This window comes from Podarcis pityusensis (assembly GCF_964106645.2).
Source record: "Podarcis pityusensis genome assembly, chromosome: 13".
In the NCBI taxonomy this organism is placed as follows: Eukaryota; Metazoa; Chordata; class Lepidosauria; order Squamata; family Lacertidae; genus Podarcis; species Podarcis pityusensis.
Window position 1 is genome coordinate 50,607,869 of NC_138038.1, and position 18,294 is coordinate 50,626,162.

The 18,294-nt window shown below is 46.7% G+C and overlaps 1 protein-coding gene across 2 annotated transcripts in view; it reads left to right on the forward strand.

The window, feature by feature from the left end:
- The window catches only part of LOC308462222 (polyunsaturated fatty acid lipoxygenase ALOX15B-like), a 39,911-nt gene that overhangs the window by 12,414 nt on the left and 9,203 nt on the right, over window positions 1-18,294 (forward strand). For both annotated transcript variants that reach the window (XM_080979725.1, XM_080979724.1), the window contains 5 exons: window positions 4,473-4,557; window positions 7,818-7,940; window positions 11,167-11,270; window positions 14,958-15,130; window positions 16,700-16,843. In XM_080979725.1, the coding sequence (XP_080835851.1) occupies window positions 4,473-4,557; window positions 7,818-7,940; window positions 11,167-11,270; window positions 14,958-15,130; window positions 16,700-16,843 (629 nt within the window). The remainder of the gene's footprint in view (window positions 1-4,472; window positions 4,558-7,817; window positions 7,941-11,166; window positions 11,271-14,957; window positions 15,131-16,699; window positions 16,844-18,294) is intronic.

Below are 18,294 nucleotides of genomic sequence, written 5' to 3' on the forward strand. Positions count from 1 at the left end.
ACCCCCAAGTCTGTTGTAAATACAGTGGTACCTTGGTTTACGAACTTAATCAGTTCCGGAAGTCTGTTCTTAAACCAAAGCATTCTTAAACCAGGTTTGTCTTCCTGATTTGATCCTGCCTTGTCATACGGGGCTGCAGTTGGAGATCTGGATCTATGCATTTAAATGAGCCTCCCACCTTCCTCTTATCCACTAGGCAGTTAGGGGGTATGGGCCACAAATGTAGTCCCGCCGACGTCTCATTGTGTTCGTTCTTCTTGACCAGTCTGCTTCTGAGTATGTCTAGTCTATCCAAGATTTCGATTTGAGCTGAGGGCTGCAATGACCAGAAACGGTTTATTAAGGCGTATTCTTCCGCAGAAACGGAGTCCTCGCTGTCTCTTGTAGGAGGCTGAATATCACGGCGGGATGTATCTTTCATTTTTAAAATTGGCGGATCTTGTTTGTGATGGTCCGGCTGGCTCATTTGGGATCTGTTTCGTTGTTTAGGTTTTTTCCCTTTTTGATCCTCTGTTCCTAGCATCCTCTCACCCCTGGGAGCCACAAGGGGAGCTATTGGTCTTAAACCAAGGTGAAGTGAAGGCATGAGGTGGGAGTTGGTAATGCAGGTGAGCTGTGCACAGGCAAGCTGCCAGCTAGCTCTGCTGAGGCTCTTTTTATTAGCACAATATGCCAAATCAGTCAGATACATTTTGGACTGTGACCTTTACATATCTTCCAGTCCCGAGATCAAGAGGTGGTACAAAGTTATTCTGGCACCTGTTTCCACCGCGTCACTCTCCTCTTGCACAATGTATGACGAAGCAGACAAATGTCACAGACAGGGCACGGCAGACCACTAAGAGAGCAAAGGTTAGATAGAGGGCATGATGTTCAGACAGCTGTGGCTTTGTCTGTGGGTGGAAATGTGCTCCACACCCAGTGGTCATTCCTTCAGCAAGGCGTGGTTTCCCATAGCAGTGGGGGACTCAATTTACAAAAATTTACAACAGGAAGCAGAACGTGTTCTTATTCCAAGGCAAAGTTCGCAAACCAAAACACCTCCTTCCGGGTTTACAGCATTCTTAATCCAAGTTGTTCATAAACTAAGCTGTTCTTAAACCAAGGTACCACTATAAAATTCAGGACCTGGGAGGAGATGAAGTCCGGCCATTTATTGATCCGTCAGGGTATGTTCCGCCAAGTCCCGACCCCCTCCTCATGGCAAGAGGGGGCATTTATAACTTTTTTACAAAGCATTCTAATTTCATCCAGTCACGTACATTATTGCCTCACTCAAGTTGTCAGATGCGTTTCAGGTTAGTACACTTGCGCAATGAGCATTGGCTGTTTCTGCTGACACAGCTTTGATTCCCACCCGTGGCCTCCGCACTGTTGCAAAAGCCCCTGTGGTTTATGGGAACCTGCGTTCTGTGTAGCCATTTGCGTTCTGTTGTGTGCTGTGTTCCTTCTTGTAGCAACTTACATTCTAGCTTTGTGCTATATATTGTGATTTACAAATTAGCTGTATTTCTGCCCCGAACTTGCAGAATCAACAGTTTCTTAAGGCAGCAGTTTCTTAAAGCCACTACCATAATTTCCCTATTAGCCGCACACTCAGGGTTTCACAGGGGTACACATATTGTGGCCCTTTGTGCCACCCCCACACCGGTAGGGCTGGGAATGTCTCCCCCCCCCCCCCGCCTAAAACCTTGGGGAACAAAGTTTGCCGGGCTGTGTTGTTGACACGAGGCAGAGCGATGGGTTTGACCAGTGCTGGATTTACGTATAAGCTAAACGAGCTATAGCTCTTGGGGGCCCCAAAAAAATTTAAAGGAAAAAAAACCCTGTACACTTCCAAAATATAAGATAAAAAACAAATAAAATAAAACCTACATATAGCAACAATGTTCTGTGTTGTGTAGGCTCCTATGATGTAAGTCACGGGCCCCGCCTGCGAGCCTGCTCCCTAAAATATCACTGGTTTGTTCATTTCTATATATAGGGTGCCTACATTCTGCATGGACTGGTTTCAGGGCAACATGTGCAAACGGCTTTAGATACCTGTTAGGTCCATCAATGACCATATAGCATATATTCAACACAAAAAAACAGTGACAATTTGTTGTTGACAAAGGACAGCTGGACATATAAAAGGCCCCATTACCTTCAGTAGCTTAGGGGCTCATCAAACCTAAATCCAGCCCTGGTCTTCACTTGGTACAAGGGAGCTTTCTGTTGTTTCTGCGCACCGTTTACATTTCCCACAATGCCATGGGGTGAGAGAGCAACTCTGGGGCAAAATTGAAAGGGCGCCAAGATCTGCTCAGAATGACACCCGTCTTGCCCATTGCAAGGTGGTTCTTTTAAACTGAGATTCAGAAGTACAGTGGTACCTTGGAACTCGAACGTAATCCGTTCCGGACAACCGTTTGACTTCCGAAACTTTCCGAGGCGCTGCTTGACAGCTAGGTTTTTGAACAGAGGAAACCGCATTGGACGTTTGTGTTCCGAGGAATTTTCAAAAACCGGAGCACTTACATCCTGGTTTTCGGTGTCTAAACGGAGCCATTCGAGTTCCGAGGTACCACTGTTGTAAACAAAAATTGCCCTTTTTCGCTTATGGGGTATCCAAGAGCCCATATAGAGTCCTTACATAGGTTCCCTATTGGTAGAAGAAGATAACAGAGGCCAACCAGAGAATATTGAGAAGCAAAGCAGCTAGTAAGCCTGATCTTTATTGATCTGTTGCAACAGGGTGCTCCCCTCACCCGCAGGAAAGGAGGAGGACCCAGAAAAATGGCATGCAAGGCCTTATAAAGACTTTTGAAATTGACACCCTGTAGATCAAGACCACCCCCAGAAACATCATACATACATCACAGAAGGGGTGTAACCTAAGACCACCCCTCAGATACATCGCACCTACATCACAGAAAAGGCGGTCTTAAAACAGAAATTTGAATGTTCTTTTTCTCTTGTCATTGTTTATCTCCTGTCTGGCAGGTTACTTGATTGGATTTCCTGGGGAGCCTGGCCAGTCTTTTGTAATGATAAATACTTAGTTCCTGGACCAGGTCACAGGCTCACACCCTATTCATATTTTAAATGTGCCCTTAAGACAGGATTTGTGAGGAAAGAGACAATGGGAAGGCATTTCCATTTTCCTTTCACCTTGCAGAGAAAACATTTGCTGAGTTTAGGAATCAAAATGGTTCCAGGTCAGTCTTCCTGTGCTGATCTATGTACGTGCTTGGTTGGTACACTTATGAACCTTACCATATATCTAAGACCTCAAAATTCCTATCACACCACAAGTGAGCGAGAAGATTAAAGATTTCATTCTAAACAGCAAGCAATATATGCGTACCAAGCGAGCACTTCAACCCGCCACTTGGAAGCTCTCAAGAAGTGGTGAAGTGACTCCCCCAGGTAGCCTCAGTTTGCACAGCCCATCAGTCCGTACACGAGCTTCTCAAAAACTCTGCGCGCAACCGATTTATAGATTGCTAGCCTGTGTGTCTTGCCCGACTGGTTGCATGCAATTACTGGCTACGTGCCGATTATTTATTAGCCAGCTCCTCCCAATGCCTCACTTTCTAACTCCTCGGGGACGAGGTCCCTTTGGCGGCCCCAATAAAATATTTCAGAAAATATTTCAAAAGTTGATGGGCTTTGCCATTCAAATGGTGTGTATGTGCTATCTCATGGGATTGATTATGTGGGGCAGGGCTTACCTGCTCCGCCCTCCAATATTTTATCGAAGTTGGCACCCCTGCCTTGAGAAGCGTATTTTCCAGACCCACCCTGCGAACATGTTTTGCATATCAATTCCGAATTTTCCGTTGCCGTTACCTGCTCTGGGACCTGTTGGCAAAGGGTGGGTCAGAATTTTAATAATCATAGTCAAATGAGGCTGTCGCTGCTCAGAGCCACCTCAGACTTACTGTATTTTTTGCTCTATAAGACTCAGTTTTTCCCTCCTAAAAAGTAAGGGGAAATGTGTGTGCGTCTTATGGAGCGAATGCAGGCTGCGCAGCTATCCCAGAAGCCAGAACAGCAAGAGGGATCGCTGCTTTCACTGCGCAGCGATCCCTCTTGCTGTTCTGGCTTCTGAGATTCAGATTTTTTTTTTTCTTGTTTTCCTCCTCCAAAAACTAGGTGCGTCTTGTGGTCTGGTGCGTCTTATAGAGCGAAAAATACGGTACTCAGTCATTGGCATTCGTAGCTCCCCGTTCTTCCACAGCAGTGTATCTGGCTCTTCCCCCCCCCCCCGCCTGTTTTTATCTACACAACACCCCTGTGAGGCTGGCTTAGACCAAGAGAAGGTGTTTGGCCCAAGGGGGCCCAGTGAAATTTATGGCTGAGCAGGATTTGAACCCTGACCTCGCAGGCCCTTGTCTGCCAAGCCACCCCCTCCAGTGGAAAGTTTTCATGTTCCAAATGCTAATGTCTTTTTAAACAACAGCGCTCCGTTTCTTCTCTCCTTCCAGCCAAACTGGTTTGTGACGATGACGGAAACCAGTTGCTTCTGCACCACCGGGCAGAGGAGGTGAAGGTGAGACAGGAGGCGTACAGGTGAGGAGATCTTGCCTTCAGAGCTGTAGCTGTACCTGTTTTGAGTGCAGAAGGTACCTGGTTCAACCCCCAGGTGGTGCTGGAAGAGATACATTGGAAGGCCACTGCTGCCAGCCAAAATTGGGCAAAATTGAGTTCAATGCACCAATGACCCGACTCTGTAGAGAGCAGCTTCTCCTAAATACTTGTTTCGTTTTTTAAAATATTTTTTATTGGTTTTTCCATGTATACATCCTCTAACAACATTTCTCTAGCAGTTTTCCATATTTCCCCCTCCTCTCCTCCTCCCCTGGACTTCCCTCATATTCCCATTTTGTTTTATTTCCATATTACTCACCCTGCGTGTTGTTTCCCAAAATTTTCCCAATACATACAGTCTTACTTTTTGTTATACAGTGGTACCTCGGGTTACATACGCTTCAGGTTACATACGCTTCAGGTTACAGACTCTGCTAACCCAGAAATAGTGCTTCAGGTTAAGAACTTTGCTTCAGGATGAGAACAGAAATCATACAGTGGCGGCGCAGCGGCAGCAGGAGGCCCCATTAGCTAAAGTGGTACCTCAGGTTAAGAACAGTTTCAGGTTAAGTACAGACCTCCGGAACGAATTAAGTACTTAACCTGAGGTACCACTGTACAATAATAATAATAATATTGATAACAGCAACAACATAAACTCTAAACAATACTCCCACCCCAGAAGGACAGAGTTGAAAGGTTTGTTTTTTGTTTTTAAAAGGGGGTGAATTTTGCAATACTAGTCCTTAAACATCTTGATTTAACACTTGTCAAGAGCTAGTCCCCCTCACTGACTTCTGAGGAGCTCACTGAGCCTGCCCCACCCAGAACAATTTACTCCAGTTTGCAGTTTAATAGCTCGAATGATTATGGGGAGCATGAATGCGGGGTGTGTTTGTGAATCCCTGCACCTATAAATCTAGCATGTCAGGGAGAAGGGTTTTAACCTCGTTTTCTATGTTCGGGGATGACGACGTTCTAGTCCGTTTCCAGGTTTAAGGGTTCGAGTGCCAATCCTTGTGTTAACATATGCTCTCTGCGTTATTGAAATGATTTTACTTTTTTAATCCCCCCAAAGAAAAAGACTCCCAAGCGGCTTATAGATGGTCTAAAGAGGAAGACATTCCCTGCTTTTCAGCTTCCGATTTTTTCTAAAAGGATACAGCTCAAAAAAAGTGGGAGGGAGGAAGAAATAAGCAAGCTTAGGGACACTTAGCCAAAACTGCACCATTTATGTAGATGCAGGAAGTGTTTTTGGCAGAAGCTATCTATATCTATCTATCTATCTATCTATCTATCTATCTATCTATCTATCTATCTTTAAAGGTGTTGGGGGAGTAAAAACCCTAATGGGAGAGAAACCTCCACAACCCAGAAAGGACTTACCATAACATTCTTCCTTGGTATGGACTGATGACGGACTATTGTATATCCTCCTGGGTTAAACCACAGAGCCTAGGACTTGCCGATCAGAAGGTTGGCGGTTCGAATCCCCGTGACGGGGTGAGCTCCCGTTGCTCGGTCCCTGCTCCTGCCAACCTAGCAGTTCGAAAACACGTCAAAGTGCAAGCAGATAAATAGGTCCCGCTCCGGCGGGAAGGTAAACGGTGTTTCCGTGCGCTGCTCCGGTTCGCCAGAAGCGGCTTAGTCATGCTGGCCACGTGACCTGGAAGCTGTATGCCGGCTCCCTCGGCCAATAAAGCAAGATGAGCGCCGCAACCCCAGAGTCGTCCGTGACTGGACCTAATGGTCAGGGGTCCCTTTACCTTTACCTTTTTATTCAGTAATAATAATGTTATTATTTATACCCCACCCACCTGAGTTGCCCCAGCCACACAATAAAACATTAAACATTTAAAAACTTCCCTATACAGGGCTGCCTTCAGATGTCTTCTAAAGGTTGTATAAGTTACTAATCTACTGAGCTGTCCCCGTTCGATCCTGGCTGATCGTGTGATGATCTCAATTGATTGACACCCCCCCCCCAAAAAAGCTCAACAACTCTGGTCAATCTAACGGATAGATCACTGCCAGTTGGTTTATAGTGGGAGTAGATTGCAGTCTCTTGGAAGTTGGACACCCCTGCCCTAAGGGAGAGCAAGACATTCTGGGATCAAATCAGAAACCGGGAAGGCTTTTGTAAATCCGGAACTGCCCCTGGAAAACAGGGACACTTGGAGGGGGTTTGCTATTGTAGAGGGTATCTCGTCTTCTGCTGTTTCGCATGAACCCACTACAACAAGATTAGTGGGAAAACAAACTTTATACTCAATGAGGTCTAGGAGCCTGCGCAGAGCGGTAGCTAACTCCTCCAGCCTGGGTACAGCTAGGCCAAGTGCCAGATATTTAGTTGATAATGCATATATTACCAGTGTAGGGATAGAAAACCAGGGTGGAGGGGAAATGGAGGCCGAATGACTGGGATGGCGAGTAGGAACTCCCCACGCTGCAACAATTTGTTGCAGACGCCATGCCGTTATTTCGAACCGAGGGCCGTTCCAACACAGGGTCTCTCACCTGCATTCTGAAGCAGCAGAAACCAGATGCGAGAGATTTTAAAACAAACACTTTCCCAATTTTTCCAATTTTTCAGTCAATAGCCTTGCGGCTACTGTTGTGTATAAATATAATGTCTCGTCTTCTTCCTTTAGACTTCATGGTACTATTCCCAATAAAGTGGAAAATTGGAAAAGTGGTATTATACTGACAAAAATAGAGTGGCTTGCCAAATTATTGGAGTACTACAATATATCCAAAACAATGGGAGAAATTGGAAGGATCTCAAAAGAGAAGATAGACAGGGATTGGAAGTTGTTTAAAGGATACTTGCAAAACCGTATTGAAAAATCAGAACTCTTATTAGAATAAACAAGTTCCGTTTTATATACTGGAATACTAAATAAGATGGATAACAATGTGTAACAGAAAAAGAAGCATGAAATTAGGTTAAAGGTGTGTGAAAGAAAGTAATAGAATGGAAAGAAATTGCAGTTGAGTAGATTGGAAGTCTAACACAAAGGTGGGGTGAGGGGTGGTGGATGGTGATGGGAAAAGGAATTATCTGTGGGATTGAGTGTAGATATGTTTGAACATTTTTAAGGATTGTATGAAATGTATGTTTGTATATTCGCAATATGTGTGTATTAACGCTGAATTATTTTAACAATAAAAACTTTTCAAAAAATAATAATAAAAGAAACAAAGAAACTTCTCCCCATTGAAATCTTGATTTTAAAAACCAGGTGGGCAGAATTTGCGCCGGGGATGCCTCATTGCCTGGCTGTGGAGAACATTGAGGAGCTGAACACCAATGTGAAGTTTTCCTTTACTAAGCTCAGCACCTTCCTGTTGCGGTCAAAGCTCACGTGAGTCCTGAGGAAAGCCAGCATTGATTTTGATTTTGAATTGATTTTAGAATGTTGTGTTACTTTTATTGCTGTTAGCCGCTCTGAGCCCTGCTTCGGCTGGGGAGGGCGGAATATAAATAATAATAAAAAATTATTTATTTATTTGGCAGTCAGGATCTGGCCAGCTCTCTATCTATCTTGACTTTTGGGTGTCGAACAAGCTGGTCTGCTCCCTTTGGGGTCCTGAGCTGCGATGTTTTGCCACACACTGGAATCGGTGAACAGGGTTTATCGCAATTGCCATCGGTCCTTTTGCAATCGAGGCAAGAGCAGGGAGGGGAATTTTTCCGAGCCTGAGGGCCACATCCAGGCTTCAGCAGCATTCCGAGGGCCGCAGGCCAGAGGGCGGGCAGGTCCAGAAGTAAAATTGGCGTTGCAGCGACCAATGTGTTTCTCACTTCTTTGCAAAACAGGGTGGCGGTTGCAGTCTGAGGCAGAAATTCATCCCGAATTTTCCAGGGCAGTGGCCCTAATAATGTACGCAAACATTAAAAGTGTGCATAAGAATGACTGGCAATAGCACACACAAAATGCATTATATTGGAGGGAATTGTGTTCTGTTTTGTTTTAAAAAGAGTGCATTATGCATTTAAAAATTGCTTGTTGCATTTATATTCCACCTTCACCTCCACAGAGCTCAAGTTGGGCTGTGTGGTTCTTCTCCACCTCCTCATCTATGGCCCTTATATTTCCCTCCCCTTATGGTTTTGACTTTTAAAATGAGGCTGCATTTTAAATTGCATTTTAACCTGTATTTTTTTTTCTTTTTTCATATTACGTTTTTACTGAAATTTTATTGGTGCTAGCCGCCCTGAGCTCGGCTCTGGCCGGGGAGGGCGGGGTATAAAAATTATTATTATTATTATTATTATTATTATTAGAGTAGAGCATGCACCGCCAGAGTGGTTCATGCTCTAGTTATCGCTCGCTTGGACTACTGCCATGCGCTCTACGTGGGGCTACCTTTGAAGGTGACCCGGAAACTGCAACTAATCCAGAATGCGGCAGCCAGACTGGTGACTGGGAGCGGCTGCCAAGACCACATAACACCGGTCCTGAAAGACCTACACTGGTTCCCAGTATGTTTCCGAGCACAATTCAAAGTGTTGGTGCTGACCTTGAAAGCCCTAAACGGCCTCGGTCCTGTGTACCAGAAGGAGCGTCTCCACCCCCATCATCCAGCCCGGACACTGAGGTCCAGCTCTGAGGGCCTTCTGGCGGTTCCCTCCCTGTGAGAAATGAGGCTACAGGGAACCAGGCAGAGGGCCTTCTCGGTGGTGGCACCTGCCCTGTGGAATGCCCTCCCACCAGATCTCAAAGAGAAAAATAACCACCAAACTTTTAGAAGACATCTGAAGGCAGCCCTGTTTAGGGAAGCTTTTAAAATTTAATAGGTTATTGTATTTTAGTGTTTTGTTGGAAGCCGCCCAGAGTGGCTGGGGGGACCCAGCCAGATGGCCGGGGTATAAATAAATAAATAAATTATTATTATTGAATGAAAACAACCCTCCCCCCCCCCAAAAAAAATAACACCTGGCCGGGCTGTCTTACCACATTTTGAAGTCATGTGACTTCAAATTGCACGTGGGCCATCTCCTGCATCGAAGAGGGTTGGACTAGATGAGCCCTGGGGGTCCCTTCCAACTCTGCAATTTAAGTCCAAAGTCCGAAAACACTTCACTGGCCGTCACTGTGCAAACAGGCATTCTGTGCCACTTTGCCAGCAAGATTCCTGCCCCAAGGTCTCTTTCTCAAGGGGACGTGATCTAAGATAGCAGCCCCCCTTTCCATCTCAGCCAGCAAGCCAGGGTGGTAATTTGCAATGCCGAAAGCAAAGGATTGCCGTTTGAGGACCAGCCACATTCCTAGTAAGCTGATCTCCAGCTGCCCCCATTCCCCTGTTGTTAATTGTTTGCTATGAAGCAGCAAATAATTGCTATGAAGCATGTTAATGGAGAAATCTGAATTTTGGACAAAAAACAAGGACACCAGCCAGGAATACCAGAGCAAAACAGCAGCCAGTAGGCTTGGTCTTTATTGAGGACTGTCGCGACAGGACTCCCACCTGCCACCAGGTGGAACAAGATGGAAGCCCCAAACCAAAGAGAACCCAACTTTTATTAGCTGCTAATCCCCATGTTGGGACGCGGGTGGCGCTGTGGGTTAAACCACAGGACTTGCCGATCAGAAGGCCGGCGGTTCAAATCCCTGCGACGGGGTGAGCTCCCGTTGCTTGGTCCCTGCTCCTGCCCACCTAGCAGTTCAAAAGCACGTCAAATTGCAAGTAGATAAATAGGTACCGCTCCGGCGGGAAGGTAAACAGTGTTTCCGTGCGCTGCTCTGGTTCGCCAGAAGTGGCTTAGTCATGCTGGCCACATGACCCGGAAGCTGTATGCCGGCTCCCTCGGCCAGTAAAGCGAGATGAGCACTGCAACCCCAGAGTCGGCTACGACTGGACCTAATGGTCAGGGGTCCCTTTACCTTTACCTAATCCCCATGTTACACCCCCCCAAAAAAACTACATCACGGTTACATCATGAAAGGGGAGGTCTGGTGGCAGTAATCTGAGCATCCTGGACCCTGCCCCATGGCTCTCCTTGCCCTCCACCAAACACCCATCAAGTGTAACAAAAAAGATCTTTACATTTCCCTGTTTCCCAGCCAACTTCATCACACCCTTTTGTCTTCATCTGGGTATGTTATTTCTGGAATGGCTACCTGTCTGGCACTCAGGTATCAGGATGCCAGGGATTATCACTCAGGCAGAGGGGCTGCTGAGGAGCTGAGCACACGTCTATATGAATTTCTGAAGTTTTCCCAGTGAGCCAGTACATAGATACTTTTATCAGTGAATTGTTACATTTGGTATTGTGCAGCAAAGGCCCTTTGAATAGATAGGAAGAAACTGTGATGAAGTGTTTTGTGGGGACAAATCACCAAAGTCACAAAAGTGATTGTGCTGGTTTTCGTAGTGGGCTGCATGCGCATGATATCTGCTGGAGGGGCAACCCCCCCCCACCTATACATAAATTCCTGCAACAAGCAGCAGCTGTTAACACTCAGATCCATGGTCCTCAGCTGTCCCCGATTCTTCTCTCCCCCCCTTCTCCCCACACCACACGGGGTTGGACTAGATGACCCTCCGGTGTCCCTTCCGACTCTTACGATTCTGTGATTCCTTTAGACTGATGGAGGTGAAGCTGAAGGGGTTCATGGACTGCCAGGAGTCTTGGAAGAAAATGGAAGACATCCGGAAGGTTTTCTGGTTCAACAAGACCCCCGTTTCCGGTAGGTGCCTCTTTGCACGGGCACAAGCGCTATCAAATACTACGTTCTTAGAAACGATCGAAGCCATTTGCCCAGGATAGAACAGGCACATTTGAAGGAGGAGCAGTTAGGATCTTTGGGATGTGGGACTCTGCTGTATACCATGGGTCCCTTTAACTCAATATTGTCAACATTGACTGGCAGCGACACTCCAGGTTTTCAGGCACAGGAAATTCCAGGCCCCTAATGGAAATGCCGTTAAAGGACGCGGGTGGCGCTGTGGGTTAAACCACAGAGCCTAGGACTTGCCGATCAGAAGGTCAGTGGTTCGAATCCCTGCGACGGGTTGAGCTCCCGTTGCTCGGTCCCGGCTCCTGCCAACCTAGCAGTTCGAAAGCACATCAAAAAGTGCAAGCAGATAAATAGGTACCATTCCAGCGGGAAGGTAAACGGCGTTTCCGTGCGCTGCTCTGGTTTGCCAGAAACGGCTTAGTCATGCTGGCCACATGACCCAGAAGCTGTACGCCGGCTCCCCCAGCCAGTAAAGCGATATGAGAGCCACAACTTAAGGTTAATGGGCTAAATAAGGCCACAACTTTATTGGTTACAGGTGATGAGAGGTATTGGCTTAGGCATTGGTCCTAACCGACTATATCCAACTTCAGCCCGTCCGCTTGAAGGCCGGGAAGGGTTAACCACCAGTAGGAGGAGTCCTGCTGATGCACATCAACTAGGAACTCCCCCGGTGTCACCAATAGGGGGTGTGCCTTAGGCCCTCACCTCCCCAGGCTTCGGACAGGGCCACGCCCCCCAGAATCCTTTTTTTTTTTTTTTAAAGCAATTTATTAGGTTTTACAATAAAAATAAACATAATAAGCAATGTAACATTGATCTTAACATATTTTCACATTTTCTTTGGACTTCCTCACATCTCCCGCTCCCACTTTCATCGTTGTAACGTTTTGTCAGCAATTTATCATCTTATTTAAATTCTTATATCCCTTATATTTCATAATCTTATAATTCTCAAAAGGAGCTAAATTTCACAATCTTACTTATTTTCTTAAAAACTTCTAAATTTAGTGGTGCTCAGTTATTTTGATCTAGCGTCTTGTTTAGCATTCACTCAAATTACAGTACTTTTGTAAATAGTTCTTAAATTTCTTCCAGTCCTCCTCAATCCTCTCTTCTCCCAGGTCACGGATTCTGCCGGTCATTTCAGCCAGTTCCATGTAGTCTATCAGTTGTATCTGCCATTCTTCCAGTGTGGGTAGATCTTGAGTTTTCCAATGTTTTGCGAGAAGTATCCTTGCTGCTGTTGTTGCATACATAAAAAATGTCTGGTCCTTCTTTGCCACCCCTTGGCCGACAATACCCAAAAGGAAAGCCTCTGGTTTCTTAGTGAAGGTATATTTAAATACCTTTTTCAGTTCATTATAAATCATTTCCCAGAACGCCTTCACTTTAGGGCAAGTCCACCAGAGGTGGAAGAACGTTCCCTCACACTCTTTGCATTTCCAACACTTATTATCAGACAGGTGGTAAATTTTGGCAAGTTTGACTGGGGTTATATACCATCTATAAATCATTTTCATTACATTTTCTTTCAGAGCGTTACATGCAGTAAATTTCAATCCATTGCTCCACAACCTCTCCCAGTCCTCAAACATGATATTATGCCCAATGTCCTGTGCCCACCTTATCATAGCCGATTTAACCGTTTCATCTTGTGTATTCCATTTCAACAGCAAGTTATACATCCTTGAAAGTACCTTAATCTTTGGTTCTAACAATTCTGTTTCTAATTTCGATTTCTCCACCTGGAACCCTAGTTTCTTATCATTTTTAAAAACTTCTTTAATCTGAGCGTAATGTAACCAATCTCGCACTTTGTCTTTCATTTTCTCCAAACTCTGCAATTTCCAATTGTCTCCATCCTTTTCTAGTATTTCCCAATATTTTGGCCATTTAGCCTCCATATTGGGTCTTTTTCGGGCCTTGGCTTCCAAAGGTGAAAGCCACCTTGGTGTTTTATTTTCCAGCAAGTCTTTATATTTTGTCCAGACATTAAACAATGATTTTCTGACAATATGGTTCTTAAAGGCCTTATTTGCTTTAACCTTGTCATACCATAAGTATGCATGCCATCCAAAGGCATTGTTAAACCCTTCCAAATCTAGCACATCATGATTACACACACACCGACCTGAATTCCTTCCACCAACCGATCCTCTCTAATCATGTTCAATAGCACTTCCAGAACCGAAATAAATAACAAAGGGGAAATAGGGCAACCTTGTCGTGTCCCTTTTTCAATTTTAAACTCTTCTGTAACCACATTATTAACTATCAGTTTAGCTTTCTGTTCTGAATATATCGCCTCGATCCCATTCTCAAAACCCCGTCCCACTCCCATCTCTTTTAAATTTCCCATCATAAATTTCCAGGACGCCCCCCAGAATCCTTTACCGGACTACCCTTCAATATGTGGGGCAGGTGATGGCGCTTCCTCCCCTCATCCGTCTACATAACAATACCAATGCCTAACCGCCAATACCAAGAAAGTTGTGACAATTTGCTATGAGGTAGGCAAAAAACCAAGTGGCTTCTGCCAATTTGCCAAGCATAGCTGTCAACCGCCCCTTATTTGGCGGGAAAGTCCCTTATCCCAGCACCGTGTCCCGCTGCTGTCCCTTATTGATGATGTCCCTTAAATTTCCTGGGTTTCAAAGGAAGCAGCTCCTCTCCCTCCCTCCCTGCTGGCCAGGGAGGAGGGAGGCTCCAGCTGCGTTGCTCGGCTACGTTGCTCAGCCAATAAGGAGTCTAAGAACGACTGGGGGTGGAGCTTGCAAGCCTTGTGCCGATCAAATCGGCTGCGTTGCCTGGGGACTCGCCTTTGCTCAGCGCTTCCCAGCAGAGAGGGGGCTGTGGTTTCCCTTGCTGCATCCTCTTTGCCGGGTTGCTGCGCTGTGGGAACCACCGCTTGAGGCTTCCTTTGGCTGCTGGCTGGGCTTTCTGCCTTTACTCGGAGGGGCTCAGAAGTTGAACATACCTGTGCCCCTTGGAAAATCCCTTGACAATCCCTGAACAATGAGGGAATGTCTTGGTATTTAGAACAGGTTTGTACAGTGTGTACAGAAGCAGAGGAAAGATTATAAGCGGGACTTCCCAGAATGCCAGAGAAAAGATGCAATACTTCCCATAGCAAGACTTCCCATAATGCCACAGTTATGTGCAGAAAGAGAACTTCCCTTTAATTTTGGCTGCTGATCCCTTATTTTTGAGGCTGCTGGTCCCTTATTTTCAAATTTGTAAGTTGACAGCTATGTTGCCAAGTGGAAAAAATTCCTACCAGGCCCCTCAACGGCGACCAACCGAGGTCCATAGCAAGCTCAAGGACGAAAACCTTAAAGGGCGGGAGGGTGGGAAACAGGAGCAGCTGGAGGCAGCAAAAGAGGGAGATCCCCGGCTGCTCCTGCGTTAAATAGAGCAGGCCACGCCCCCAGAGCCAGCCGATTGGCTGTCCAGGGGATGACGCGGCCGGGGATTCCCTCAATCGCGCAGAGGCTGAGCACCAGCCGCCGGGCGCGTGGTGAGGGCATGAAGCCCGCAACACCACCTCCTTTGCAGGGCGGAAGTGGCTTTCTAAACGGCACTTCCCCAGACTTGGAGAGACATGTCTTTTAAGAAGTTTCTCTACGTCCCCAGAGTACGTTGCCGATCACTGGCAAGAAGACGCTTTCTTCGGCTCCCAGTATCTCAACGGCGTCAACCCTGTGGTGATCAAGAAATGCACCCAGATCCCAAGCAATTTCCCCGTGACCCAGGAGATGGTTGCCGTGACTCTTGGAGCATCCACCACCCTGCAGGAAGAAATCCAGGTGACTCAATTCTTTCATTCCTTGCTTTTCCGAGTAAATAGCCGCTGCGTATTTCCACAGCACAATAAGCTCCAAACTTGTCTCAAGAGGCGGCTGGGATGTCCCACCTGCCAAAGCTGTCTGCATCTTAGCAGTCAGAGAAAACTTCTCCCATCCAAAGGGATGTGTGTTGCGTTCCGAAGGCAAGGAAGGATTGGACCCTGATTAATAAAATACACACGAGGCTTGGCCAGCAAGACTCTGGGAGGAAGTTCCAATAATAATCTGTCACACCCTGGCCCAGGTCCCTTTTATTAACAAAAGAGCTTTTAACACAGAGCTTGTAAGAACCAATCAGATGTCCTCTGAGCATTTCAAAAAAACCTACCACGTGGGTACAAAGTTAGATCAGAGAAATCCTTTCAACTACAAAGACTACTTTGAGCATGCATACATATTTTAGGCTAAATAAAACAGGAATCAAGGAGGAATGCATTTAGCAAAGCCCAGAGGTCATAAACAGGCAGTAACAGGAAGGGAAGGACAGGTAGTATTTACCATCTCCTTGTGAACTCTCTTCCTGAACTCTCTTCCTGGCCCTAAGATTAAACGGCCTCAGTCCAGTATACCTGAAGGAGCGTCTCCACCTCCATCGTTCTGCCCGGACACTGAGGTCCAGTGCCGGGGGCCTTCTGGCGGTTCCCTCCCTGCGAGAAGCCAAGTTACAGGGAACCAGGCAGAAGGCCTTCTCGGTAGTGGCGCCCGCCCTGTGAAACGCCCTCCCACCAGATGTCAAAGAGAAGAATAACTACCAAACTTTTAGAAGACATCTGAAGGCAGCCCTGTTTAGGGAAGCTTTTAATGTTTAATAGGTTATTGTATTTTAGTGTTTTGTTGGAAGCCGCCCAGAGTGGCTGGGGAAACCCAGCCAGATGGGCGGGGTATAAATAATAAATTATTATTATTATTATTATTATTATTATTATTATTATTATTATTAGATTAACAAAACTAACAAACACTACATCAAAGCTACCTCCTATCTTTATGGCCCAGGATGCCTGGTGAAGCAACTGGTCTGTGTTTTAGAATGCTTATACGTGCCTGTCAGGCGTAGAAAATGGACAGTAGAGAACATGGACAGACAGGCAGAGGTTTGTGGGATTGAATCAGAACTCATATCAAATGGCTCAAGCCCAGTCAAAGCAACGCTTTCATCGCTGACACAATGGCGTGCTCCATTTTTCATAATTCCTCATAGCAATCCCACCTGACCCCCCACAATGTGGGCTACCTGCATCAGTGGCTACTGACCCTCGTGGCCATGCGCGCCCTCTGTGGCTGGAGGCAGTGGTGCTTCTGAGCACCAGTTTCTGGAAACCACACAAGTGGGAAGCACTTTTGGGGTCAGGTAATGCTTTCTGGTTTCCCAGAAGAGGCCACTGTGGCAGCAGGTTGCAGGACCAGATGGGCCAGACTAGACTCTTACCTTCTCGCCTTCTTATCACGCCGCTTTGGGCTAGCTTATTTCCATCGCGCAGCGACAACACAAACTAGCTCTCGTTTTTTCTTCCTCCCTGACCCTAAAAGAAAGGGAACATTTACATCGTGGATTACAAGATCCTGCAGGGCATCCCGACGAACACGATTCAAGGGCAGCGGCAGTACATGGCGGACCCACTCTGCCTCCTGTACCAGACGCCTTCCGGAGAGCTCCTCCCCATAGCTATCCAGGTAAGCAGCCAGCCAGGTAAGCACGGCAGGGCGTCAGAATTGAGCTCATTGAAGCCCACTCCCTGACTCTCTGGCACCGCAAGGCTCTTCCCACTTCTCTTGCCGCAACCTGGCCACAGGCCTTCCAACTCCTCTTCTGTTGCTTTAGGGTAAAGGTAGAGGGACCCTTGGAGGTCTTTAAGCAGAGGCTTGACAACCATATGTCAGGAGTGCTCTGATGGTGTTTCCTGCTTGGCAGGGGGTTGGACTCGATGCCCCTTGTGGTCTCTTCCAACTCTATGATTCTATGATTCTATGATTCTATGTCCAGTCACGGACGACTCTGGGGTTGTTGCGCTCATCTCGCTTTATTGGCCGGGGCTTCCGATTGGCTGCAGGAGCTTCCTACAGCCAATCAGAAGCCACACTTTGGTTTCCGAACGTTTTGGAAGTTGAAAGGACTTCCGGAATGGATTCGTTCGATTTCCAAGGTACGACTGTACTTGTTTCCCACAACTGTGGAACCATTCAGACATGTATTCCCATACCTGCTTTCTAAGGTAAAGGGTAAAGGGACTCCTGACCATTAGGTCCAGTTGTGACCGGCTCTGGGGTTGTGGCACTCATCTCACTTTATTGGCCGAGGGAGCCGGCGTACAGCTTCCGGGTCCTGTGGCCAGCATGACTAAGCCGCTTCTGGCGAACCAGAGCAGCGCACGGAAACGCCGTTTACCTTCCCACCGGAGTGGTACCAATTTATCTACTTGCACTTTGACGTGCTTTCGAACTGCTGGGTTGGCAGGAGCAGGGACCGAGCAACGGGAGCTCACCCCGTCATGGGGATTCGAACCACCGACCTTCTGATCGGCAAGCCCTAGGCTCTGTGGTTTAACCCACAGAGCCACCGCGTCCCTTGCTTTATGGTAGAGGTTGGCAACTGGCGTCCCGCGGCCAAATTGGCCCCATCAGCCCGAGGAACCGCATGGAGTAAGTAAGATGGTGAGAGGAAGGTTTTCAAAGACAAGAAGAAACGCTTCTCCCCAAAACGTCTCCTTTCCTCTTCCTTTTGCTCATGCATACCTTTCTTTCTCTCTCAGGCCTCATCCACAGCATGCATCCAAAACAATATGATACCAAACAGCCATGGCTTCCCTTAAAGAATTGTGGGAGCTGTACAGTGGTACCTCGGGTGAAGAACTTAATTCGTTCTGGAGGTCCGTTCTTAACCTGAAACTTTTCTTAACCTGAGATACCACTTTAGCTAATGGGGCCTCCCACTGCCGCCACCACACGATTTCTGTTCTCATCCTGAAGCAAAGTTCTTAACCCAAGGTACTATTTCTGGGTTAGCGGAGTCTGTAACCTGAAGCGTCTGTAACCTGACGTACCACTGTAGTTTGTTAAGGGTGCTGGGAATTGTGAAGAGACCCCTATTCCCCTCGCGGAGATACAATTCTCAGAGTGGCTTGACA